General features: G+C 43.7%; 1 protein-coding gene across 8 annotated transcripts in view; it reads right to left on the bottom strand.

The window, feature by feature from the left end:
- The window catches only part of kmt5b (lysine methyltransferase 5B), a 49,378-nt gene that overhangs the window by 19,018 nt on the left and 4,773 nt on the right, over positions 1-25,587 (bottom strand). For 6 of the 8 annotated variants that reach the window (XM_055649449.1, XM_055649447.1, XM_055649446.1 and 3 more), the window contains 4 exons: positions 9,749-9,993; positions 8,819-8,972; positions 4,821-4,986; positions 2,156-2,265 (listed from right to left, as the gene is read on the bottom strand). In XM_055649449.1, the coding sequence (XP_055505424.1) occupies positions 2,156-2,265; positions 4,821-4,986; positions 8,819-8,972; positions 9,749-9,911 (593 nt within the window). In that variant the 5' untranslated portion in view covers positions 9,912-9,993. Of the gene's footprint in view, positions 1-2,155; positions 2,266-4,820; positions 4,987-8,462; positions 8,609-8,818; positions 8,973-9,748; positions 9,994-25,587 lie in introns of those variants that run through there. The other 2 variants (XM_055649451.1, XM_055649452.1) reach the window with 2 other exon arrangements.

Here is a 25,587-nt window from a genome sequence, read left to right on the forward strand (position 1 = left end):
ATGGAAACCACTTCACATTGAGATATATTTTAAGCACATCCTCAAAAAAAAATTATAGGACTCAAAGCTCTAAACATATACTGAACGAGGACCTGCCTAATAGTTAATTAACATACCAGATAACATACAAGGTCTTCTATCAGTTTGCTCATCAAGTTCACACTTGAAACCCCATCTTGCTCTCAGTTTCTGAGCTCACCTTGACCATCTATTTTATTTTCATATCCTCATGACCCTCTTCCGATTAAATTACCGGTACTCCATCTCCTACTAATTGTCATGTTTACTTAAATTGTTCCCATTTTATAAACCAGTGGGAGGGGAAAATGCTTTGTTATGGCTGATCTGATATTCCAAATGCACTTTCTTGTCATCATCCTATATAACATGATTGCTTTACAGAATAGAATCTGGTCTCAGCCCTAAATATATCTAGGGTCTCTGCTCCTGCAAGTCTTGGTAGCAAAAAACTCCAAAGAATCACAGCACTCAGGAGAAATTCCTCCCTATTCCAATCATAAATAGGCCCACTTCTTCTCAGATCGTATTTCAATAACTCAGCAACATGATGACTCTGCACTTACATACTCCAATCACTCCTCCTTAAAACCTGCCTCTGTATCCAAGTTAAAATTAAACATCTTTCTTTTGCTAAATCCCTGTTAGTTGCCTCAAAATATATTTTCTAACTTTAGCAGCAGTACATGAACTTCAGCTTATGTGAAGGAAAAGACTGCAGATGCTAGTTTAAACCAAAGATACAAAATGTTGGAGTAACTCAGCGGGACAGACAGCATCTCTGGAGAGAAGGAATGGGTGACGTTTCAGATCGAGACTCTTCTTCAGACGTCTGAAGAAGGGACTCGACCCGAAACGTTACCCATTCCTTCTCTCCGAAGATGCTGCCTGTCCGGCTGAGTTACTTCAGCTTTTTGTGCCTAACTCCAGCTTATTTGCAGGTTTATTTCTCAAGTTTTAACTTCTAAGATTTCACATGTACTAATGTTCTATAATGAGGGATACTGATCTGACAAACATATCTCCCATCTGTGAATATAATGTCAATTTTTAAACAAGCTGATCTATTTGCTTTAATTCCACAGCATTACTCGGTCACTGAAGCATCAAATCTCTTGCCAGGTTTTCTGTGCCTTCTTCTATTTAAACAAAAATTCTCCACAAGGTTTAAGCGCTGTTCAGAAATAGCACACTTTCCTAAGGGCAATGAGAAACCTGTTTAAATTCATCAAACAGTATTGATACCTTGTAGAAGAAAGTGTCGATGGGTAAGGACTTCCAGGATTTTAATTTGGAAATAATGACAGAATGGAGATACTTCAGAATTTAGATGCTTTTAAAGAAATTGCAGGTAATGAAATTCATATGTATTCGCTACCCTTGGTTTCTGAGTGGCAGAGGTCAAGGGTGTAGGAAATGTATGTGAAGAAGCTGTAGTGAGTTGCTGCAAATCATCTAGTATATGTATACACCATGACCAAAGGGTGAAAAGGTAATACATTTTAGTGTGGTAGCTACTCTGCCACTGACCGTGAGATACTTTGCATTGGATAGCAAATGGAGTACATTCCCACACACACTCTACTTGTGCCTTTAACAAGGTGGCAAGGCTCTGGGCACTGCATCATAAAGTCAATGCGAATTTTAAAAATGTCTCTATTTTAAAAAAAATGGCTAACCCATCAATACCAATTCTTGTTCTTATGCATCATATTTTCACTTCCATTTACCAATGACTACACTCAATCTGTCACCCTCCAGCCCTATACTTGATCGTTTGTTCAAACATCCATCTTCCTTTCCAACACTGAACTTGATTAAATGTTATTCATCTCCGACATAGTTCTAACGAATGGTCCTGAATTTTGTTTCTACTCAAGACCAGTTTCCAATTTGAAGCAATATCCTGCTTGTAGCAAAGTGAATAGTTTTTTTTTAAACAATAGAATCAATGTTTGTGACTTTAAAAAGTAAATATTTTTAAATATAATCTTCAGTGCAGTAAAACGTTCCAAAGTGCTTTGCAGGTGTTATTAAACAAATCCCAACTGTGACCGCATAACATGGTATCAGCATCAAATATTAAATAATTACATGCAAAAATTAATCTATAATTTTACATTAGTACAGGTCTTACCATTCCCTGGTTGCAACTATCCTGGCTCCATTTTTCTCAGAGGAATACCGATTACATGGTAAGAGTTCAAATCCACTCTCAGCTGCAAACATTCTCAGATAAATAAAAACCTGCCCAAAATACATTAAACATTTTGTGGGTCAATTTTTTTAATGTTAATTTATACAGCTAAACTTTAACCAACTTCAATGAATCACTATTTCCAATAAATCCTAATACAATCTCAAATATTAATCCAACAAAGCTTTTAAGATACAGTGTTATTGATAGCGAGTTCGATTGTCTACAGATTGAAGTTAGTTAACAGGTAGGGTAGTGGCAGATGGAATTTAGTCCTAATAAACGTGAGGTGATGCATTTGGTGGAGTCAAATAAGAATAGGATATGGACTAGGAATGGTAGAACTCTACAGATCATTGAGAAAAAAAAAAAAAATGGCGTATGTCTAAGAATCCTGAAAATGGCAAGGTAAGTATGTATATTGGCAAAGATGGCATATGGGGTCATTACTTCTATTTGCCAGGGCATAAAAGTACTGGGATGTCTTGGTACAGCCTTATAAGAAATTGTGGTTATGCATACAGTGGGCAGTTCTGTAATTTCACTGAAGAGGGTGCAAAAGGAGATTCACCAGCATGTTGCTTGGGATGGCATCAATTATTAGTAGAGATGATAGCATGAGTTTGTTTTCCTTGAAGCAGAGAAGGGATCTGACGGGGTGCACAAAATTATGAGGGTAATAAATAGGGAAAATATTTCCCCATGGCTGAGGAGTCCAAGACTAAAGGGCACACATTGAAGGTGTCGAGCAAGAAGTGTTAGAGGGATCTGAAGGCAGTTGCAATCTGGACACAACGCCGGAGTAGGTAATGGTGATGGGTATTCTCACATTTAAGAAGCATCTGGATGAGCACCCGAATTGCTAAAGCATAGCAGATTATAGGCTAAGTAGTGGTAAATCTAACTAGTATAGTTAGGTATTGCATGGTCAGTATAGACATGGAGGACCAAAAGACCTGTGTGACTCAGGCCTATAATTCAGCAAAACACTGCACATGCAAAACACAGGCTACACCCCTCATCCAATTTATTTTTTGAATCCAGAACCCTTTGTCATGTTATTCCCACTCCACTCTTACAAAAAAGGAATATATACATTCTATGTGGACAAAAATGCTGGAGAAACTCAGCGAGTGAGGCAGCATCTATTGAGCGAAGGAATAGGTGACGTTTTGGGTCGAGACCCTTCTTCAGACTGATGTAGACTCTCCGTATACATTCTACGTAATTAGTACTGGTGAGAATGGAAGGGGCTAGCACTGCTCAAACTTACCCTGACCATAAATATATAACAAACCACTTGAATCAAAGTTGAGAGAATTTGGACACAAGCGAAAGGAAGTTGTACCGCAAATTTATACCACCTTTGTGAAATTACACAAAGTATTGGACACAATTTTGATCTTCTTACCCCAGAAAATATATACAAAGGCAATGCAATCCTTTGTAGCAAGAATCACTCGAATTATTCCAGGGATGGCAGGTTTAATGTACAAGGAGCGATGGAGTAGATCGTGGCAGTATTTCTCTGAAGAATGAGATCTCTTGGAGAATATTTTTTTCCCCACAGGGCTGAATACAATGAAAGTATTTCCCCAGCTGAGGACTACGGGTCCCATTTCAGAATAAAGCATTTTGGACAGAGTAGAAGAAATCTCTTCACTCCGAACCATTGGAATTCTCTGTTTTTGTCAGCTCAATTTTTATCCTCATTCAGAACAGACCAAAAGATTCCAGGGCCTTAAGGGATTTGAGGCGTATGGAAAAAGTACTGGAAAATGTGTACAGGTAGAAAATTAACCATGATTTTAGAGAATAATAGAGCAGGCTTGTAGCTCCAGATGGCCCACTCCTTCTATTTCTTAAATTCTTTTGATTGTACTACACAGACATGGAGGTTTGATTCTTTTCAATGCAAAGGACGGCAAGAAGCCAAATAAGATTATCATCTCTATTAGTCTGTAAGAAATATAAATCCACAGCATTAACTTTAGCAATTTAAGGTAGACACTTCTTAAATGGGTTCATGGAAGACCATGTGTGGAGTGCACCGTGAAAGTGAAGTCATCTACAACATAAAATTACTTGCATCCCCAAATCTATTGCTGAAAACATGTTCCATATTGACAAACCAGTCCACATGTGGTACCCTTCAGAGTGGTAGTTCCCCCCAAACCACATATTCAAGCCAATTACCCTGACAAATGACATTTGTTCCAAAAGCAATCTATTGAGTCAATTTGACTTCTCCCAAAAGTGATTCTGCTTAAGAAACAGGGCCATATGGACAATGCAAAACAGCATGCTTTACAATCAGAGTTTTATTATTCAATAACAGATGAAAGCACATTCAAATATTTTGCACAGAAGTCATTTATAATTATGTTCTTCAGCAGTTTAACAGTTGATAATGTGAACAGATGCAAAGTAGAAACCTTAAATCTTAAAAAGCTTCTATGTTACAAATATAAACTTTCAACAAATTATATCAAAACTTTTGAGAACTAGAGTATGTTGTTGGAATAATTAGTTCTCTTAATCAAATATCATTATCTGAAAAAGTTAGAAGGGAAAAAAAAAATCAAATAAAGAAAACACCACATACATGTTCCTTAAATAATTTCTCTTGACTTTTATTTTTGTTGAGAAAATAGTGTCGCGCCCATTCTCCTGTAGTTAATGCTTTGAACGCTTTTTCTAAATTTTCTCTCTTTTTGAAATCCTCTATTACTTCTTTCAGGTCTTCTTGTCTTCCTTTTATAGGTCGAAATCTGAAGAGAAAAAAATTGAAGTGTAAGTTTTAATATTCATCGTATAACGGTTATACAATGCAGCATTGAACTGAGAAATGCTATTGGAAGATCAAAACATATATGCTTTATCCTCCTTTTATGGACATTTACTATGACTACTTTTTAGAAACTTATTTATAGAGCTCCTAATGCAGTAATAAATTGCAAGACCTGTTCCCAGCACAATAACAAAGCCACAAGGAGGTATTTAATTATATAACCAAAATGTTGGACAAGCCGTCTCAGAATTTGAAGCAGCGAGGTTCGGGAGGAGATTTCCTTTTTATTTTCATAGCCTTGGCAGAAGAATCGGCTTTATATTCATTTCTTTCGCGAATAATGAAAGAATAAAAATTGATTTATGGGGGGGGGGGGGAAGGGGGGGGGGGGGGGGGGGGGGGGGGGGGGGGGGGGGGGGGGGGGGTAGAGAAAGAGGGAGAAAGGCAATAGATTGATGTAAAATCAGGGATTAGAATTTCAGTCAAGTGTCACGTAACTAGGAGCAGAGGTCACCAAGCATATGAATAACAATGAGTGGATTAGATGACAAATTTTTGGATGTGTTATATGAAAGGCTGAACAAATAAATATTAGCATTAGTAATCTTTTGGCTAAAATTTTAGTGTATATCCTCAATAACATTGACCCAATCGTAATTGATCACCAATTATCTATAGATTTTAATTAATCAATGTCATCAGGCTTCGAATCTGGACTGTCCAACTGCTTCTCATAATCTTTGGGACTTTGTATTGGAAAAGTTATGTGGTGTGGGGGGGGGGGGAAACAACGATTCATACAACGTTCTCAGTAGCTGTGGAGCCAAGGCAGGGCTGGAAAGGGATGACTTTGTGGAAGACAGCATTCTGAATGGAGCAAACATTTGTTTGGAATCTTATTTGAGGGTTAAATAGAAAAGAAAAACTGTAAACATTAGAGCCATTCAGCTCCAGATTTCATTGGCCATATCACGGACAGAATTGCTGGATTCAAAGTAAGATGAGAATGACAGTACTTCACAAAAGTGAAGTACCAAGTATTCTCTGTAAAATTATTGAATTGAAATAAGAACAATTTCTCCACAGATTTGAGACCTGCTCTGTGCAACTGCTGGTTATCAGTTCAATCGTTTCTATCACAAGACACTAATAACGTAGTTTCCCAAGGCAGTGTTCCTGACCTGGCTTTATTAAAGTCAGAAGTATCATTGTTTTCCAATTACTGCGCAATGTTCAATTTTATTCACAACTGAAGGAGACCATGCCAACATGCAGCAAAACTTGGATAATATTCAAACATAGATTGAAAGCCCACCAGTCACAGTGCCGGGCAATGATCATCTCCAACCGGAGACTCCAAACTTATTTTCTTAACATTCAACGGAATTACCATTGCTAAGTCCCCTACCATCAACATTGACCAGAAACCTAACGGGACCAACCAGTTTGCTAGGTAATAACACCTCAACTATTTCCCAGCGTCTGCAAAGCACAAGAATGCTGCATAATGTGATGCTCTCCATTTGTCTGGACGAGTTCTGCTTCAATAGCACAGTAGTTCAAACCAATCCAGGCTGAATGAGCTGCCGAATTAGCATCCAATTTCCTAAATACACTCTCCCTCGAAATTTGGTACACCATGGCTATAGATAACATTAATGTATAAAATGCAGGTTTTATGGCTACACCATTATGTGGCATCACCACTTACCAAATTGCAGAGTTTTCTACAACAATTAGGAAAGGATAATAACAGTCAAATCCATCAGGATCATTTCACCACTGCCATCAGGAAGAAGGTACAGGAGCCTGAAAACTGTAACACCCAGGTTCAGGAACAGCTTCTTCCCTACAGCCATCAGGCTATTAAACATTACAACTTCAAATAAGCTCTGAACTACAATAGATTATTATTATTGTACTACAATTGTTTATGTTTGTGTGTGTGAGTGTGTGTGCGAGACTGTGTGCGCACATGCTTGGGAATGCGTGTATATATACGCACTGAACTTTTTTCTCTCTCGTTTATTATATTGTATTCAGTGTACTATGTTTACATATTCTGTTGTGCTGCAGCAGGTAAGAATTTCATTGTTCTATCTGGAACATTTGAAAATAAAACATCCTTGACTCACTCTCTTGACATCCAGTCAATGAATACAATGTGAGCAAAATATGTCAGGCCTATGCAACTAGTTATTCTAATTAATCAGTCATAGCCCAGATCATTTGGAACCTGATCTAAACCAATGTATCTTTTCCAAAGTACAATACTCAAATGAACTTAAACCAGTGGTTTTCTCAGTGTATTTCACCCGACATCCTCTGCACTCAATTCCCTGGATCTAAAGACCCATTCTATTTAGCTTAAATTAATATTTCATATTCATCCACAAGTTTGATCAACCTTTAAACTTAAATCTCTTTTTGATGCTCTTCAGTTCCAATGAGACCAAGTTCACAATTACACAATAAAAAATAGACCTGCAGCTAATAATGAAAAAAAAGACTGGAGAAAAGCAGAATATCCAACAACATTCACAAAAACTGTTACCAATTATCGGACACCATAAGCTTTCTTAAGACCATCTCAAAAAATATGTGCGAGTTTCAATTACTCACCCATAATTGTTTGCCTTCATAAAAGTACAAATTGTACCATTAAAAATAATACTCACCATTTAGAAAACACAACACATTTTGTATATCAAAATGACATACAGCCTAATAACATCTTTGACTTACCATTCCGTTTTACTTATCTGATCACCTCCAGGTTGTGGGACACTTTATTCGAGAGTGTCCGCATCAAATGAGCACACACATTTGACTTCAATACAAGTTTCAGCATCAAATGGTCACACATTTGACTTTAATATTTTCTTCAGCCTTTTATATATGTAACATTTCCTGAAACATTTTAGTTGCAGGATTCTTCTTGTACAACAGATTTTTATTCCCATAATCATGTCAATGACAAATTTTCTGTAAGTGCCAATATTGACACACATTATGATGTATGAGAAACCTTAATGACATCCTATACAATTTTGTTTTTTGCAAAGCACAGGTAAGAAAATAGTCAAAATGCCTGACCATGATGCATAACATTTTATTGTTCTGCTATTTTGGACAAAACATACTTAGATCAAGAAAAATATTGCTAGAATAAAAAATAAATAAAATTGGGAGTCTGGACTTTTGATACCAAAAGGTACCTTCAACAGCCGTTTGTACCAAACAGCTTTCCTTTAAAATTAAGCAAAATTGTTTAAAATAACAAAAAGGTGGGGGTTTGGGGAATGATTTGGATTTTGGAGTAGCGTGGACTGAACCTCGTTTCAGTAAAACTATATAGTGAACATTTTAAGTCACATTGCCCATACAGCGCTTGCCTCCAAACTAGGAGGTCGCGGGTTCGAGTCCCAGGACTGCCTGCTACTTGAATCCCCCTACCTCAATCGGGTCAGTTTGGTCAGTTCTTGGCTAGGCTGCAAGAGCGTCGCGCAGAAGCGAGGCGTTCCATCTCGGGGGAGGTAGGAGGAACTGACAGCGTCAGGCTCACCCCATTTCAGTCACACCTGCCTGCCAAACACGGGTCGTTACTGTTGGCGGTCATCGAGAAGTCCGCGGCCCAGACCATCTCACCCTCCTGGTTGGAGGAGGTTGTGAGTTGGTGAGCAACCTACAACAGGAGAAAAATGGGAGAAAAAAAATAATAATTTTGTATCGCATCCATAAATAGATTATAGTTTACCGCTAATGCTTCAGCAATCTATTTAGATTTGAAAATTGGAGTGGTCGATACTTGCCTGACATACCTGGTGTTCATTTTGTGAGTCTGGAACCCCAGATAGGGATCAAGGACTAAGCTTGTTGCTAGATCATCATTTTCGCACAGCTCTTTTGCTGTCATTCCAGTGGAAGGTACATATCGGGAGCAGTGACCCTCAAAACCCATAATGCCTAAAACAAAAATATAACAATGGCTGTGGCCTTAAATGGTATTTAGAGAAAGAACTTGCAGTTATTTAACACTATACGACCTCTGGATGTTCTACTGCCAATTAAGTATTCTTGCATGTGTAATCATTTTTGCTAAGTTTGAATCATTTCCAATTTATCCATAAATATACATTTACATTGGATCAAAAATATTACTGAAGTTGTTATTTGCATTATTTACATTTGCCATCAAGATTTTTGTGTAAAATATAAATATCATACAAATGTCCTTTTTCATCATCAATTTTATGAGTCAACTTTTAAGTGGATGACATTTACAATTTGGAATAAAAGATTACAACCTCAGTTATAACTGTTACATTAACTAGACAGAGATGGCATTCACTTCAAGGAAAACAACGAGTAAAAACCCTCATTTTTGTCACATAACTAAGTAGTTTGATAATATCTCACTAAATATTTCCAAGGAATTTCCTCTTCAAGTTCTACTTTTACAATGCAGCTAATAATTTGTACATGCACATTATAGTGTGATTAAATTCCAAAAATTAACTACCAGAACAATCATAAAGGTAGACAAAATGCTGGAGAAACTTAGCGGGTGAGGCAGCATCTATGGAGCGAAGGAAATAGGCGACGTTTCGGGTCAAGACCCTTCTTCAGACCCGAAACGTCGCCTATTTCCTTTGTTTCATAGATGCAGCATTTTTGTCTACCTTCAATTTTCCAGCATCTGCAGTTCCATCTTAAACAGAACAATCATTAAAGTCACTTACGGGTGCTGCGTTTTCCAAGTGCGAGTCTTGTGTTGGTCCTTGAATTTCCCCTTCCGGAATGCTGCAACTTCGATTGATTCTGATGATGTTCACTGGGAAATCTTCCCCCATTTCTCCTGGCGCCATTTACAAACATATTATTTGTTTCTCCGAACCACTTCATAACCACAAACTAGCTGAAGCAGTTGCATTTAGTCTGTATCAGAACAAGGCAGCTTTCTTTACAAGAAATTCTGATCTTCTTCCTGTTGAAGAAAATAAATTACTACATCAACCAGACTATTTTAATAAATAACCTGCAAAATTAGCAATAATTTAAAGCTGATTTGAAATTTCAAAAGCTTCATGAGCAACTAATTTCATTGTGTGAAAGATACGCCTAGATGTGCTGGGATGCATCCTCAGTGATGTGACCTGGGGTCATCGGGTGTTTCGGGTCTCACAACATCAGATACACCTCATCCAGGCGACTCGCCGGGGTTGATCAAGGTCCGACTAGCATCCCAGCAGCAACTGCCCACGGATCTACCCTTTTAATCCAAAGCCACCCAATGGTTTTCTCTGCTGCTTCGCTTGCGGATTGAATGGCCCTCCTCTTTGCCAGCCCCGTAATGCCCAACTGGTTGAGGACTTTGCAGAGTGATTTGAAATTTCAAAAGCTTCATGAGCAACCAAGAATGTGTTCATAAATATTCCATTAATAATTATCTTCCGCTAAACCAAAGTCCACCTAAATCTACCTGATCTGCCGGTTGCTAAACACTTTAACTCCCCCTCCCATTTCCACATGGACCTTTCTGTCCTGGGCCTCCTCCATTGTCAGAGTGAGGCTCAGTGCAAATTAGCAGAACAGCACCTCGTATTTCACTTGGGACAGCCCAGTGGTAGGAATATTGACCTCTAACTTCGTAACCCTTGATTCCCTCCCTCTTTATCCTTCCCAGTTCTCCTACTGGTCCGACTGTCGCAGATTACATTTTACCTGTTTGCTTTGTTGTCACTTTCTCCTAGCTAACACTGATCTATTCTACATTTTCCTGGAACTTCTTCTCTTTTGATGTCTCGTTTTCACACACTTTACTCTTCCTTATCCCTATCTCCCTCTCCTCTGACTCTCAGTCTGAAGAAGGGTCTCGACCCGAAACATCACCCATTCCTTCTATCCAGAGGCGCTGCCTGTCTCACTGAGTCACTCCGGCATTTTGTGTTTATCTTAAAAAATACTATGTCCATATTTGATGCCTAAACTGATTTGTTAAAAACAATGGCACATAATTGTATTCTGAAGAGTTGCAAGCTTCAGCTCCAAATTGAAATGGACAAATTTGACTTCATTCTATTACTCTCATTGGAAAATAATGAAAGTAAATTCAAGATGGTCTTCCCTTTGGTAAAGTGCCATTTCTTCAGCAATTTTTGATGCAAAATATTGATAACTATTGGAAAACAGGAAGTTATACAATATATGAAAAGGAGACGAAAAGCTTTAGCAGCACGACTTACTACAGTTCTACTGAAGTGACCTAAAATGAGAGAATTCAACTTTCATGTGGGAAGGGATTGGAAGAGGGTGGGGGTGGGGAAATAGGATAGAATCACGTATGTGGAGATGCGTTCAGGGGGGCAGGAGAAGGCGGAAACAAAGGGCCGGCCAGGGCAGTTCTGTTTGTGGATTCTGGGGAGGAGGTAGAAGCTGGCAGTGTCGAGTTGGAGGCTATGGAGGGTGATGAAATCAAAGTCAGGGAGATAATGGCCTGGTATTTATTGGTGGGATCATGGTCAAGGGGTAGGTATAAGGAGGTAATCGAGAGCAAGGCCTCATCAAGGTAGAGGTCAGCTCGTCAGACTACAATGGCACTTGCTTTGTCGGCAGGTTTTATGAACATGTTGGGATTGTAGCAAGGTGAATGGAGGGCTATGCATTCGGAGGGGGTGAGACTGGAGTGGGTAAGTATAGTAGAGAAATAAAGATGGTTGATGTCTCCCCAGCAGTTAGATATAAAAAAAGGTCCTGAGAGAGTAGAAGATGGGCCGGGGTCATGAGTAGGAGGAATAAGAGACACGAGAAGGTGTCATCACTCCTTGCAATGAAGGAGGCGGGTGAAAACACGACAGGGGTGAGGGCTGGGGATAGGACAGTAGGAGTTATGTGTCTTGGACTGATCTGGTAACTCGCCTGACCCAAATCTGATTGAGAATTATTGGTCAATTATCAATTATAAAGGACTGTACCATGAAACAGATCCTCAACTATATTTAATTCTGACTGATGAATGTCAACCCATTAAAGTCTTCTTCACCACTGTATCTGTCTGTGACGCTACTTTCAGGGAACTATGTATTTGCACTCCAAGATTCTTCCGCTCTACAACACTCCCCAGGGCACTTCATTCACTGAAAAGTTCCTGCCCTGGTTTGACTTTCCAAAATCCAACATGACTCGCTTGTCTGCATTAAACTCGATTTGCCATTTACGACCCACTTGCCCAGCAGATCTAGGTCCCTTGGTAGCCATCTTCAGTGTATGATACCACCTATTTTAGTGTGATCTGCAAACTTACTAATTGTGCCTTGCACTTTCTCATTCAAATGGTTGATGCACACAACAAACAGCAATGAGTTCAGCACCAATCCCTGTGGGACACCGCTAGTCACAGGCCGTCAGCCTGAAAAACAACCTTCCACTATCACCTTCTGTTTCCCATTATGAAGCCAATTCAATATCCAGTTTAGTTTAATGATACAGCATGCAAACAGGCCCTTCAGCCCACCGAGTCTGCAGCGACCAGCAATCACCTGTACAGATGTTCTATCCTACACACCAGGGACATCTCCATATTCATAGAGTCAGCACTCATTTCTGCAACTGGATCCCGGACTTCCTGACAGGTACACCACAATTAGCGAGGATAGGTGATAAATCATCCTCTCCTATGATAATCCCAGTGCTCCACAAAGATGCATTCTCAGCCCCCTTCTTTACTTCTTATGCACCAACCACTTTAAGGCCAACTCAAATCCAACTCAATTTGCAAATTCGCAGACGACAACCACCTTCGTGGGCTGGATGTCAAATAATGATGAGGCAGAGTACAGGGAGGAAATTGGGAACATGGTAACGTGGTGTCACTGGCACAACCTCTCCCTCAATGTCAGCAAGACAAAGGAGATTGTGATCGACGTCAGGAAGAAAGTGGTGCACATACCCGGTATACATTGACGGAACTGAAGTAAAGATGGTTAAAAGCTTGAAGTTCCTAGGAGTAAATATCACCAGCAACTTGTCCTGGACCAGCCATGTTGAATTAATGGCCAAGAAAACACACCAAGGGGGATACGACAAGAAGAGTCGCATTCCCCTGAGGGGAGAGACAGAAAACCATGTTTCAGCCCCCCCCAACACATAACACAGCCTAATAACTAAAATTCGACTAAAACAAGTTAAAAAAAAACCAACAAAAAAGTAAAGACAGACAGACTGCAAGCGAGCCGCAGCCGTTCAACAGCGCCGCCACTTCCAGAGAACAATCCAGACTTATCATCTAACTCATTGGAGACCTTCAGACTATCTTTGATCAGACTTTATCCGGTACCAAACATTAATCCCTTTATCCTGTATTATGAACGTCTTGATTATAATAATGTAGTCTTTCCGCTGACTGGAGAGCACGCAACATAAAAGTTTTTTCGCTGTACTTCGGTACACATGATAATAAACAAAACAAACAATTTACAGAAGCCAATTAACCTCTTTCCATGTCTTTGGAATGTGGGAGGAAACCAGTGCACCCAGAGAAAACCCATGCTTTGACAGGGAGAACGTACAAACACTGCAAACAGGATCGAACCCAGTTCTCTGGCATTGCAAGGCAGCATCTCTACCGCTGTGCCACCTTATATCGAGTTAGATAGCTCTCCCAAGGTCCCATGTGATCAAAGCCTACTAAGCAGAATATCATCGAAGGGTTTACTGGAGTTGATATCGACATGTCCATGGTTCTGATCTTGTCAACCTTCTTGGTTACTTCTTCAAAAGACGCAGTCAAATTCGTGAGACACAATCACCTACACAAAATCCCGTTGACTATGCTTAATCAACTCTTGTGGGGTGGGAGATTGCAACCTTCACGTGGTCCACCATGTTTCAAATAATGCAATCAACCTGGCATGCACAATCAAATAAGATCAAATAGAACAAGTTGGCCTACAACATTTGGCTGTGCACGCCATACGCAAGAAGAAGAAGAAGAAGAAGAAGAAGAAGAAGAAGATCAACTCTTGTCTTTCAAAATTAAAATCTCCCTTTATCCCTCAGATACATCTCCAGAAACTTCCCTGCAAAAAGATGTTAAACTTACTGATATATATTTCCCAGTTTCTGCTTTGCACTCTTTCTTAAGTAAAGGCACAATATTCGCATCCCTCCAGTATTCCTGGAACACTCCTCCATCCCCACTAAACAACTAAGTAGGGATGCAATGCAGTTTCCCAAAATTCCCCCCATGCAATTCCCACATGAGAATGTTCTGCAGCCGGTTTGAGATATCGTGGACATGAGACCAGGGTGATAATGCCATCCTGGAATCCAGTTTGCAGCCACAGAAGTCTATACCCCTAACTATCAAGACTCCCATCATTATAGGTGTATCTGACGACTCCTTCCTGCTGTGCCTCAGAGCCAGTTTAGGTGCTAGGGAATCGGCTGCTGCTGCTTTTTCCAGAGCAACCAGCCCTCTCAACAGTATCCAAAATGGTATATTTGTTTGCGGGGAATAGCCACGTAGGATTCCTGCAGTGTCTACTTCCTTTAAGTTGCCTGGTGATATCCCAGTTACTTTCTATGATGCTCTCAGCATCCCAGATGATCCAGAGTACATTCAGCTTGAGTTCCTTCATGTGGTGAGTCAGGAGTAGCAGCTGGATACAGGTACAGTCATCAAGGTCACTGAAAGCTTCCCTGTTCTCCCACATCTTACAACAATAGTATATAAAGTTATATACTATTATAGTATACTATTAAAGTTATAAAGACACTCCCATATCTTAATTTTGGCATAATAATTGCTTTTTCGCCTCGCCAAAGCCTCACAAGCTTGCCCTCAATCACAGCTACTCCCAAATACTTTGTGGACTGTGAACGGCTTGATTGTAATCATGTAGTCTCTTCTTTGACTAGATAGTACACAAACAAAAGCTTTTCATTGTACCTCAGTTTACATGACAATAAACATAGCTTTTCCAAAAAGGGGGGGGTGTAGTTCCCAAAGTCTGCATTTATCCCATAGTCAATGTTACTAAAACAGATGATGTGGCCTTTGTGCAGTACTATTAGTGAGATCTAGCTGTCACAGGCTAGGTCCACAAATGGGGGGGCGTCAGGGAAAGTGGGGGTTGGAGAATGTGAGAAGGGAGGGAGAAGGGGGAGATGGGAGGAAAGGGAGTGGAGAAGGGGGAGAAGAGTGGAGTGGAGAGAAGCGAAACAGAGGGAGGAAGGGAGGAAAGGGAGAGGAGAAGGGTAGGGGGGAGTGGAGAATGAGGGATGGTGCGGGAGTGGGGAAGAAGAGGGTGGAGGGGAGACTGGAGTTCAGTCTACATTAACCGACTCCATCCCTGTGAAAAGTTAGAGATGGTGATTGGATCTGGAAGTGGACCAATACATCTGTAAATAAAACTGAAAGACTCGGACATCTTTTCATTTGCACAATTGATTTTATTGTATTATTTTAATATACAGTTACACAACCTTTTTTCCGAACGCCTTGGGACCAGACACTTCTCGAATTTCAGAATTTTTCGGATTTCGGAATGGAAGATTTTTAGCGTAGATAAGGTAGATAGCGCGGGCGGCTTGAAAAGTCTGGAGCGGCTGCCTCCTCCCCGTGCTTAAAAGTTAGTCAGTTAGTTTGGAGGGCTTTTATGTGAAGGGGGGGGGTGAAGGGGTAAACTTTAATTCTTAGTCCCCTACCTGGACGGAGACGTGGAGAGTGGGCAATGCCTTACCGGGTTGCCGCGCAGTAAGCTCCGGAGCGCTGTGGCTGCCGACTCCCAACATCGTGGAGCTGGGGCTGGGGCTGCGGGCAGCGCCGGTTGTAGCTCCGACCCCGGCAACTCTACCCCTGGCTGCGAGGCGCTCTAAATCCAGCACCGCTCGCGGCCGGTCGCCCGCAGCCCAAGCTCCGCGATGTTGGGAGTTGGCGGCGTCACAGCGCTGGGATACCAGCGGGGAGCGGGCAATGCCTTAACGGATCGCAGTGCGGTAAGCTCCGGAGCGCTATGGCCGCCGACTCCCAACATCGCGGAGCTGGGGCTGCGGGCGTCCGGCCGCGGGCGGCGCTGGATTTGGAGCGCCGCGCAGCCAGGGGTAGAGTTGCCGGGGTCGGAGCTACAACCAGCGCCGCCCCCCGCGGCTGGACGCCCGCAGCCCCAGCCCCAGGATGTTGGGAGTCGGCGGCCACAGCGCTCCGGCTGCACGGCGACCCGGTAAGACATTGCCCGCTCCCCGCCTCTCCGACCAGGTACGGGACTAAGAATTAAAGTTCCCCCCACCTGTGAAAAGCCCCCCCCCCCCCCCCCCCCCCCCTTCACATAAAAGCCCTCCAAGCTAACTGACTAACATTTAAGCAATGATTTGCAGATGTTTAAGTGTCTCCCCGGTCTCCGGGGCGGAGGCAGCCGCTACAGTAGTACAGACCTGGGTTGACCATGGGTCATTTCGGGTCAAGTTTGGCGCCAAACGCGAGCTTTGGTGTGCAGACGACATCCTGGAGAAAATGTCCGGTTTTCGGAGCTTTTCAGTTTCCGGAACTCCGGATAAAAGGTTGTGCACCTGTACTGTTTAAAATCCATGCATTGAAGGAAGAATATTTTACAGCCCATCTGTGGACCCTAACCCTAACCGGGCGTCACCCGCACGACAGCATACGTCAGCATGTGACGGGGCGCATGACATGATGAGACATCCAGATGACACCCCTGGATTTTGAACAATTCAAAATCCAGGGGAGACGGGGAGCCACCGCGCGTCACCACGCATCACGCCGTGTCACGACCCGACCTCGACGCAACAACCTCTTTTCAGGCTGTCTCTGATAATGTCGCCTAAGAGGGCCTTTCATGCTGCAAAACTTATGGGCAAGGCTTTCGAAGGCGGCGTCGGCAGCAAACTTCTCCCTGGCCAGGTTCTCGATCGCCTCGGGCTCGAGTCTGCAGTGCTCGAAGAAACTGCCCAAGCCAGAGCAGGCTCCGGAGAAGCGGCAGCTGAGGTCGGAGTTCGAGCGCTGTAATCCACCTTCACCAACCCGCCGCTTGAACGGCTTCTTGGGGGACCTGCTGCTGCTTCTCACGGCGCTGCTGGCGTGGTTACTTGTGCACCCTGGGATGCCGCTGGTGTGGCGACTGATGCTTCCTGGGGCGCTGCTGGAGTGGTTAATTGTGCACCCTTGGGTGCTGCTGGTGTAATTACTTGTGCACCCTGAGGTGTTGCTGGCGAGGCTGCTGTTTCTCCCTGGAGTGCTGCTGGTGTGGTTACTCGTGAACCCTGGTGTGCTGCTGGTGTGGTTACTTGTGCACCCTGGGGTGCTGCAGCCTCTGTACCCTCTGCTAACTCTCCCTCTTCCGATGTTGCTGCTCCCATTGCCGGCCCCTGCTGCTTGTCACCCCGGCCGCTAGGGCAGGCTGCCACTGCCCTTGAAACTGCGGCCGCTGCTGGTGGCCTCCGTTCCCCGAACAAACTCGAACTTCTGCCGATACATGATCAGCGAGTCGCTGCCTCTTGGAGCTGGAGCGACGCACAATGTCAGGCGGGAGCCCCTGCTGCCCCCTCTGCTGGGGGCTGCCAGAGCCAAGGTAAGTCTTTGTGTTGCTGCTGGCCCGGCTGCCACTGCTGCTGCCTTCCTCGGAGGCAGAGCTGCCCAAACCATTGGGCTCCACTTTGCACCCCCTCGCCGTCTGGCTTTTCAAGTACTTGGCCTTGTCCACAGCCCGTCTCTCCACGGTTCTCTGCCGACCCTGCCTGTCCCCCTTCATTTGACTGTAGAGGTAGCCAGGACCTTTGGTCAGGAGCCTGAGCGGCAGAGACACTCGCCTCGGGCGGCATGCTTGCAGTGGACACGATCTCGGTCGGCATCTCACTTTGATCCAGCCAAAGTGGACAAATACATTTTCACATCCACGAAGAAGCAAACACCAGGACTTCCATGAGCAATGACAGGCTGTCTGCACTTGCCTCAATGCACATTCACTATGACTTTGCCCATGACATGGACAAAGTGGGGACTAGGTTTGCAGTTACATTCTCGGAACTGGAAAATGTGATTTACGACTAAATGGCAATATATGCTGGTCTGCCTAGAGTGTTGTCAAAGTCTGTGAGAGGAACCCTGAACTGTCTGCTAATCCCCTCACACAAACAGGGCACTGCTAGAAGAGGTAGAAGTCGGGCCACCTAGATCAGTCTACTAGCTGCAGAATGACACAGGCCTGGTACCGTGTTAACGAACTGAGGACTGCCATGCTAGATAAAGCGGTCTGAGGTGGTATATTCGTGGAACCAAGGATGGCATATCGGCTAAGGCCAACGAATGCCCTTGCATTAGTAGAAGTAGTGGTAAATAGCAATATACATTCAGGAGCACCTGAATGATTTTGCAGCATCATGCCAGCATGCCGAGTGACATTAAACTAAGAACTCGTTCCAGTCATGCTATTTTTTTTGATTTAAAATTTTTTTTTTTTTTTTTTTAAAGTTGTACTTACCATGCAACTCACTTTTATGTGACATTTACCAAGAGCACCTGCATGATTATGCAGCACCATACCAGCATGTTTGATTGTTTGGTAAGCTATATCAGGGCTCAAAATTAGCAGTTGCGCAGGTGCCAATGGCGACCTAAAGTGCCGCCAGGCAACCTAATTGCCATGCCATTTTGCCCAGCTTAGCAAGCAACCAGGACATCTATTGTTTAATTCTGAGCAGGCCCCCTCTCTATCTAGGTATGTTGCAAAGCCTACCTGAAGCGTCGTTGAAAATCTGCCCCAGCCCGTGTGTGTGATTTTGGCGCTGTTTTGAGGGGGCGGGGTTTAAAACGCGATTTTCACTAGGCTGTTGCAATCGAAAATGTTCAGCCTAGTAAATCATTAACGAAAAATCGCTGAAAGACCCCGTCGCAAAAGGTAATATTAGTTTTTATGGCCTTGTATAATAGTTATAGTAGTTTAAAAATCACTCTCTAAACCCGCGACCTCTCGCAGCCCCAGGGTTTTATAAAGCAAACAATTAAAGGTATGTACCTTATTTTTACATTAAAAAGGGCTTCTTTAGAACCCTTTATACAAGTTTAATATTGCGAGTAGCTCATTTTGGCCCCATTATATCCCGCAGTATTTTTCTGGGCATTTGAGGGCACAAATCTACCGCAATGTGAACGTTCTAAACCAGCGCGTTCACAGGATTCCACTAGAAAGCCGATTTAAAATGGACTTTAATTTACAGCAATTGAACACTAAATTCCTTCCATTTGGCCTATAAATTAATGTAAATGAGATTTCAAAATCATGTTTTATTGTGAATTATTTATGAATATTATTTGGACACTTGGGCTATTTAAAAATGTTAATCATTTATTAAGAAATGGATAGATGTTTAGATCTAGTAATTGAAGTTTGAAATTTGCTACACTTGGGTAACTAACTAATTATATGTTTCAATTTCAGGTCATCCAAGTTAGATTATTTTATATTTGTTTCAGAATGGTTCAATCTACGATAACTGAAAATTTCATTCAGTTCTCTTAATTTTTAAGAAGGTTATGGCCTTTTGACAGCACACGATCACAGCTTTTTTGTTATGTCCATAGAAAATCAATAGGGAACAAGATGCTAATTTGCGAGTATGAAAATGGCCATAACGTTTTAAATACTTGCGATATGAAAGTGAATTAGGTGTCAAATTAAACTTATTTTTATGCTTTATCTGATGGGATAAATTACAGACTTGATTTTTTAAATCTCAAAATTTTGTAACATTGCTACTCTATCTCTCTCTCTCTCTCTGTGTCACTCTCCGTCTCTGCCCACCATCCTTATCCGTGTCCGGGTCTTAGCTCTCTCCTCATCTGCCGGCACGGCCGGCTGCCTTACACATGCACACTGCTGCGGCCTGCACATCCTCCTTCCTGCACATGCGCACAACCACGGCAACTGGTCGGCGTCGGCCACTTTCTCCCTCCCTTTGCATTATGGGAGATCTGGCTGCCATTGCTGTCCGCTCGCCGCGACCACTGAAAACCAACGCATATTAACACCCTGGAGTAACTCTTGCTTCTTGGTTTCCTGGCCCTCCAAAAATATTCCAAATGGAATTTAAACAGGAGTGGACCCACCACCACCAAACTCCAAACTCCAAAAAATAACAGCCTATTGCACTTTTTCTGTTTATTTATTGTGTACATACATGGTCTATGGTATATAGACACACTGAATTTTTATCTCCTGTTCTGTATTATGCTTACATATTCTGTTGTGCAGCAGCAAGCAAGAGTTTCATTGTCCTATCTGGGACACATGACAATAAAACTTTCTTGAATTGACTTGGACTTAAGCAAAAAAGGGTTCTTGGGAAATAAGAGCTACCTTAAATTTAGTTGTGTCTGGTTGGGTAACTATGGTAGGGTGATGACTATTCCATGCTTTAATTGTGCGGGGGGACTCCATGGAGCAGCCAGCATCTCTGGATAGAAGAAATTGGGTGACGTTTCTGGTAGAGACTCTTCTTTAGATTTCCTCTGGTTTTAGTTTAATTTAAAGATACAGCGTGGAAACAGACCCTTCGGCCCACCGAGTTCACGCCGACCACCGATCACCCGTACACTAGTTCTATCCCACACATTAGCGACGCAAGTCAAGAGTGTTTTCTCTCACGTCCCAGTTAGAACAATAAAATTCTTACTTGCAGCAGCACAACAGAGGGGGGGGGGGAAGAAGAAAGGAAGAGGGGGAGAGTGGGCTGAGGGAGGAGAAAGCAGGACTACCTGAAATTGGAGGTCAATGTTCATAGCGCTGGGGTGTAAACTGCCCAAGCGAAATATGAGGTGCTGCTTCTCCAATTTACGGTGGGCCTCACTCTGGCCATGTAGGAGGCCCAGGACAGAAAGGTCGGATTCGGAATGGGAGGGGGAGTTGAATTGCTGAGCCACCGGGAGATCAGGTAGGTTAATGCGAACCGAGTGGAGGTGTTGGGAGAAGCTATCGCCAAGCCTACACTTGGTCGCAACGATGTAGAGCAGCTGACACCTAGAGCAGCGGTTGCAATAGATGAGGTTGAAGGAGGTGCAGGTGAACCTCTGCCGGACCTGGAAAAACTGCTTGGGTCCTTGAATGGAGTCAAGGGGGGAGGTAAAGCGACAAGTATAGCATTTCCTGCATTCGCATGGGAAAGTGCCTGGAGAGGGGGTGGTTTGGGTGGGATGGGACGAATTGACCAGGGAATTACGGAGGGAGCAGTCTATGTGGAAAGCCGACAGGTGAGGAGATGGGAAGATGTGGCCAGTGGTGTGATCCCGTTGGTAGGCAAAGTTGGTGAAAATCAGCAGCATCTATGGAGCGAAGGAATAGGCGACGTTTTGGGTCGAGAGCCTTCTTCAGACTGAGTTCAAAATGAAGAATTATAAATTCACATTTCAAAAACGGTTCCACAATTCAGTAGTACAGGTGCACAACCTTTTATCCGAAAGCCTTGGGACCAGACACTTTTCGTAATTCAGAATTTGTCGGTCTTCGGAATGGAAATTTTTTAGCGTAGATTTTAATGGCTGGCTCAGTGGTAGAGTGCTCGGCTCATATCCGCTAGGTCGCGAGTTTGCGCCTTGATCCCGGCAGTTACTCGGTCGCGAGTTTGAGTCTTCAATGTCGGTTTTTCTTGCAGAATAAATGTTTGTATGAAATGCAGTGTAGGAGAGGTGTACTGACTGTGTGGGCAGAACTTTGGAAGTGATTGCCCACCAGTCTAAAAAGCCACTGTGCCTCCCTGTCCCTGGGATAGCAGGGGGCGATCAAACAGCACAATACCCCCCTCTCCCTCCAACTCCAGAGGAATCCGTTCCCCGATGGGCCGCTACGGCGACAAGTGGCAGTTTGCCCACAGCCCGAGCTGCGCCACCCCAAGAACACCTTGCACACCATCAGCTTCTGCCCCTACGTGTTCCTCTGGAGTTGGAGTGGGGCTGGGCTGGAGTTGCTGCTGGTTGTGGGTCTCTGGGATCTCCGTGCTTGCAGTGGGCCTGGGGGTCGCTGTCCCGTTGGTCCTGACGTCTCCGGCCACCCCCCTGGACTGGAGCTGAGACAGGGAACTGTACCGCCCTTGCCCCCTCCCTCTGCAACTGCAAACAACTCCACTCTCCTGCAAGGGCGGTACAGTTCCCGGAGGATAGCAGGTGGCCGGAGACGTCAGGACCAACAGGAACCCGCTCCCCGATGGGCCCCTACGACGCCCCGAGTTGCGCCCCGTCATCCGCAACCCAGGTTCCTCTGTAGTTGGAGCGGGGCTGGGCTGGGCTGCTGTGTTCGCTGTAGGTCTCTGGGTTCTCCGTGCTTGCGGTGGGCCTGGTGGTCGACGTCCAATTGGTCCTGACGTCTCTGGTGACTGCACTGGCCTTCTGCCATCGCCGACGTGAAGACAGTACAAAGCCCCCGCGCCGGTGCAATGAGCGGGGAGCTGGAGAGGGAAGGGGTCACACACATGGCCGGGAAGCAGAGGGGTGTAGGTAGGGTGAAACTGAAGGGAGCGACAATCTGCTGCTGCCTGCACGCTGAGTTAAAAAGTTCCCACGCAAGACTCACGATACACTGTGTATCGTGTCTACCGTGGGAACTTTTTAACTTAGCGGGCAGGTAGCAGCATATTGTCAATTATTAACCCTCCCGCGCAATATACCCTCACCTTCTCTTTTATGGATGGGGATTTAGTTCCCCTTTCTTCGAGGACCGACCGGAGGTTCCGCTGTCACCTCTGCGGGCCGCCCTCGGTGAACGTCCTGTCTCCCTGTCCCTGGAATAGTAAGGGGCGATTAAACAGCACAATACCCCCCTCCCCCTCCAACTCCAGAGGAATCCGCTCCCCGATGGGCTGCTATGGCGACAAGTGGCAGTTCGCCCACAGCCCGAGCTGCACGACCCCAAGAACAAGACGTACCCCTTGCACACCATCAGCTTCTGCCCATACACTGCGTGTTCCTCTGGAGTTGGAACGGGGCTGGGCTGGAGTTGCTGATCTGGGATCTCCATGCTTGTAGTGGGCCTGGGGGTCGGTCTTCCGTTGGTCCTGACGTCTCCGGTGACTGGCACTGTGCTGCTAGCATCGCGACGTGAGGACAGTACAAAGCCCCTGCGCCGGTGCAATGAGCGGGGAGCTGGAGAGGGAAGGGGGTCACACACATGGCTGGGAAGCAGAGGGGTGTAGGTGGGGTGAAACTGAAGGGAGCGACAATCTACTGCTGCCTGCACGCCGAGTTAAAAAGTTCCCACGCAAGACTCACGATACACTGTGTATCGTGTCTACCGTGGGAACTTTTTAACTCAGCTGGCAGGTAGCAGCATATTGTCAATTATTAACCCTCCCGCGCAATATACCCTCACCTTCTCTTTTATGAATGGGGATTTAGTTCCCCTTTCTTCGAGGACCGACCGGAGGTTCCGCTGTCACCTCTGCGGGCCGCCCTCGGTGAACGTTTTCAAGGACCTTTCTTCAAGGACCGAAAAAATGTCGCTATTCGGAGGTTTTCGTTATTTGGATCTTCGGATAAAAGGTTGTGCACCTGTACTGATTTTCAGTATCCCATACTGATATTTGAAAATACATGAGGTTGCATGCAAAATACTGATTTTCAAAAATCCAGTTTCTGTGTAGAACATTCTATTGCATTTATGTGAGAAATACCGATTTCCCCAACAAAATACTGATTTTCAGCCATCAAAATACAGAAATGCTCTGTGAAACTTGGCAGCTCTGCAATTATTCACAATCACATTATAGTTTGAGAATTCAAAATGTGATTTGTGATCTTGTTTATGAGTCATCCTGGAACTAGAATGTGTTACAATAGTATGACAGTAAAATACTTTAAGAAGGAACTGCAGATGCTGGAAAATTGAAGGTAAACAAAAATGCTGGAGTACCTCAGTGGGTGCAGCAGAATCTATGGAGCGAAGGAAATCGGCAACGTTTCGGGCCGAAACCCTTCTTCAGACAGTAAAATAGGTTAGTTGAAAGCAGTCATAGTAATGTAAATGCACCATTTAGTTTGACTTCAATTTTCATGATGGGAGTTTTAAAAAATACGATTGATGACTGAAGGCAGAGCAGTTAACATTGTCTACATGGACTTTAACAAGACTCTTAATAAGGTCTGGCAATGGTAAACTGGTCCAGAAGGTGAAATCATATGGAATCGATGGTGAGCTAGTCAGTTGGTTTCCTTTTTGGGAAGTTAAGCAAGACTTTCAAAGGGCTCTGAAGAGTGTTGTAGAACAGATCTATCGGTACGTCATAATTTCCTGGAAGTGCTGGCAAAGTGGCATCCAATGTGATTGGCTTCATTGGATGGGGCACTCAGTACAAGAATTGGGATGTCGCATCACAGTTAAATACAATGTTTGTGACATTTGGAATACTGTCTGCAATTCAGGGTGCCTTACAATTGGATGGATGTGGTTAAGCTCCAAAAGGGGGAAGAAAACATTTGCAAGTATGCTGTGGAGACTGGTGGACTTGAGTAATGAGTGGTTGGATAGACAAACTACATTGAATCTGACATTCAAGTATATACACCAACACATCTACTTTCTGAGGAATTTCAATGATTCTTACAAACTTCTGCAGATGCAGTCTCGACCCGAAACATCACCCATTCCTTCTCTCCAGAGATGCTGCCCATCCTGCTGAGTTACTCCAGCATTTTGTGTCTACCTTCGATTGAAACCAGCATCTGCAGTTCTTTCCTACACATTGAAATTTTGTCTATGGAACTGATGCGCTACAATACCGAGAATTATATTCTGCACTTCACATCTTCTCCTTTGCTCCATCTGTATCCATGTATGATATATCCGATTGGATATAAACCGGCATCTGCAGTTCCTTCCAACACATATATCTGATTGGTTTGGATAGCATGCAGAACAAAGCATTTCAATGTATATGTGCCTATAATATACCTAAACCCAAAGACCGAGACGGTTTTCCCTTGAGCGAAGTAAACTAAGAGGTACCTTGGAGAGGTTTATATTATTATGAAGGGCGCAGATAGGGCAGTGTAGACGCAGAGTTAAACAGCATGGAAACAGGCCCTTTGGTGCAACTTGCCCACACCGATCAACATGTCCCATCTACAATAGTCTCACTTGCCTGCATTTGGCCTATATCCCTCTAAACCTGCCCTATCCATGTACCTATTTAATTGTTTATTAAACATTGCGATGGTCCCTGCCTTAACTACCTCTTCTGGCAGCTCATTCCATACACCTACCACCGTTTGTGTGAAAACGTTACCCCTCAGATTCCTATTAAAACTTTTATATTAAAAGGAATCTGGTTCTCGATTCCCCTTCGCTGGGTAAGGGACTCTGTGCATCCACCCGATCTATTCCTCTCATGATTTTATACACCTCCATAAGATCACCACTCATCCTACAGAGCTCCAAGGAATAGAGTCCCAGCCTGCTCAACATTTCCCTAGAGCTCAGACCCTCAGGTTCTGTCAACATATATCATCTCTGTACCCTTTCAAACTTGACAACATCTTTCCTACAACACGGTGCCCAGAACTGAACACAATACTCTAAATGCG

Source organism: Leucoraja erinacea, chromosome 18 (genome assembly GCF_028641065.1).
Source record: "Leucoraja erinacea ecotype New England chromosome 18, Leri_hhj_1, whole genome shotgun sequence".
Lineage (NCBI taxonomy): Eukaryota > Metazoa > Chordata > Chondrichthyes > Rajiformes > Rajidae > Leucoraja > Leucoraja erinaceus.